The following is a 2,645-nucleotide window of genomic DNA, read 5'->3' on the forward strand; positions in this document are numbered from 1 at the left end:
GCCCCATTTCAAGAAGTAGTATCAAACAATGTTAAATATGCTAATAAATTTATTAACGAGTTAATAAATGTTGATGAAGCAAAAATATGCTAATAAGTTTTATCTATTTGGTGAATTCCAAACAATGTTAAATTTAGCTAAACAAAATACCCGTTCCCTACCCAATTACTACATAACAAGGTTTTTTCAATAATTTCTTAGGTTACATTTACCTAACAAAGATAAAGATATATCATGTGATTACTATAATCTAAACATAACAATTGCATTGTAATAATAACTAACATAACAATAGACATATATATTTCATACAAAAATATGCAACACATTAACGACAAATGATTATTTTATATATGATATCTTTTATCCCCCTCATAGAATCCGAAAATAAACACCAGAAAACAAACAAAAATTCATGAAAAATCGACAAATTCCAAATTGAAAATTAGAACAGATTATCAAAGCTAGAACCCTAAACGTTCAAATGATCCCGACCGGCCCATTATAAGGGGGTTAGGTTAGATTGAAAAATTTATAGGTACTTGCTTAGTAGCCGGCTGGTTTGGAGACGATGAAACTGATGCATTGCACTTGACGAACGTTGTCGAATCCGATAACACGGATGAAGGCCTGGGGGTACTCCTTCTTGCACTCAGCAACCTCAGCCAACACTTGGGCAGAGTCGGTGCATCCGAACATAGGCAACTTCCACATTGTCCAATATCTTCCGTCATAGTATTCGGGGGTGTTACCATGCTCACGGTACACGAAACCGTGCTATAAAACACAAAAATATGTCAAGCAAAATAATAAAATAAAAAAACTAATAGTTTTTGTTAGTCAATTATAGAAATATTAATTAATTAATTAATGTGGATGATAAAAAGTGACTACGATTTTTGAGTATTGGAGACCAAAAAACTTGCTAGCCAACAAAAAGGTATTTTTACAAGGAATTCATAAATTGTTTATGCATTAATAATACCCAATTCAAACAATCCGCATTTGTATAAGAAATGATACACATAAGCAGATATGTAGATTTGTCGATTTGAACTATATGAAACTCGAAATGTACTTAAGATTAAATCATATTGCACATCTTTTTCACAGAATGAACTTTATTTCTTAAACGATTTCGTGTAATTGTAAAAATATGGAATTGTGTAAAAGATTAGAAATAGACCTCCAACTCGAATTCCAAACAGGGAACCCATTTGTTACGGAGCAAGTAGTCGACTTCCTTAGCTAAAGCTTCATTAGATAGAGGTGGTAGATATGAAAGGGTCTCGAACTTCTTCAAACCCAATGGTGGCCACACCTAAAGATGCATCAAAACAAAAAAAAAAATTAATATTGTAAAACTCTTTAATTTAATAACTCTGTTCTATTAAACAGAGCAATTATACTCCATACAATAACTGTTCTGCTTTGAAGTATAACAATTATTGTATGCAAAATGTTAGATATATATATATATATATATATATATATATATATATATATATATATATATATATATATATATATATATATACCTTCATGCATTGCACTCTTCCGCCGTTGGTGGGAAGGTTTGATAAGTCGTCTGACTTCTTGGTAACGGGGAAGTTGTTGGCCTTAAGGCCGGTGAATGGAGCAGCCAAGCTCGCTTGAGCGGAGGCGGTCTTGGTGACGGTTGCAATTGCTGAGGAGGAGATGGAGGCCATTTTAGTACTTTTGCTTTAAGATTAGCCTTTGCAGATCCGATGAGTAAATTTAGTATTCATAGCTCTATATATAATGTTTGTTATATGAAGCAATTGGTCAGCAACTTGCTATCCAATGAACAGAAACAAAATAATCTTAACTTCTAGCGATTATGGCCGTTGCATGTTGTGGTTCATTTACACTCACCCTCAAATGTCTATCTCTCCGTTAGAAGATGAGATAAGATTATTTAAGTAATGTACATTCGACACGTGTCTCTCACAAAAATATATTTGCATTACAATTACAATTACAACTAAATAAATACAAAATAAAAGACAAGCATTAAAATGATACGAGAATAAGTACAATTCAATACATTATACATACATGTACATATACTAGCATCACCCCGTGCTTGAACTTATTTCAAGCATATAGATGAAACAATATCACAATATCCCAAAATTTTCCACGCGTATTTCAGTGGTGTCCCGTGCTACCACTCAATCCTATATAGGTCCGCCCCTGGATGTTGTTGGACGGTGGAATAATTTGCACATGTAAGATGTGTGCTGAATTATTAAATCAAAAAAGGAGTCAACTACACTGTTGTTTTGGAAGGCACCTACCAACATGTTTGACCACATGTTTGTTGTGGCTCATATTCTCATTCAACAAAAGGTGGCCATATAAAAGTCTGATGATTCACACAAGCCTTCACCAACCATTTTTTCTTCTATAAAAGGAAAGACTTGTACTGCATTTGAGATCATCCCATCACAAAATCTCATATCAAAAACACATACTTGAAAGAGTTCAATAATAACTCTTGTGAGGAGTAGTGTAGAAAATAGAGAGGGTATAGAATTGTTAAATAAAATTCTATACGAGTGAGTTACGAGAGAAGTGTTATAATCTAGTGAGTAGTCCAAATACTTTGTTAGTATTTTCGG

At 33.2% G+C, this 2,645-nt stretch overlaps 1 protein-coding gene across 1 annotated transcript; it reads right to left on the bottom strand.

Annotated features, from left to right (window-relative positions):
• Nucleotides 1-328: 328 nt before the first annotated feature.
• Nucleotides 329-1,760, bottom strand: LOC139867118 (ribulose bisphosphate carboxylase small subunit, chloroplastic-like). The gene is made up of 3 exons (XM_071855449.1): nt 1,539-1,760; nt 1,187-1,321; nt 329-777 (listed from the first exon to the last, which is right to left on the bottom strand). The coding sequence occupies exons 1-3, from the start codon at nt 1,707-1,709 to the stop codon at nt 547-549; spliced, it is 537 nt and encodes a 178-aa protein (XP_071711550.1). The 5' UTR covers nt 1,710-1,760; the 3' UTR covers nt 329-546.
• Nucleotides 1,761-2,645: the final 885 nt, after the last annotated feature.

Source organism: Rutidosis leptorrhynchoides, chromosome 9 (genome assembly GCF_046630445.1).
Source record: "Rutidosis leptorrhynchoides isolate AG116_Rl617_1_P2 chromosome 9, CSIRO_AGI_Rlap_v1, whole genome shotgun sequence".
Lineage (NCBI taxonomy): Eukaryota > Viridiplantae > Streptophyta > Magnoliopsida > Asterales > Asteraceae > Rutidosis > Rutidosis leptorrhynchoides.

Bases quoted from the DNA above. Each gene is read 5' to 3' on its own strand.
- LOC139867118 (XM_071855449.1), bottom strand. From the start codon at position 1,709: ATGGCCTCCATCTCCTCCTCAGCAATTGCAACCGTCACCAAGACCGCC. The intron at 1,322-1,538 runs GTATATATATAT...ATGCATCTTTAG, and splicing joins GAAGAGTGCAATGCATGAAG to GTGTGGCCACCATTGGGTTT. The intron at 778-1,186 runs GTCTATTTCTAA...TGTGTTTTATAG, and splicing joins GTTTGGAATTCGAGTTGGAG to CACGGTTTCGTGTACCGTGA.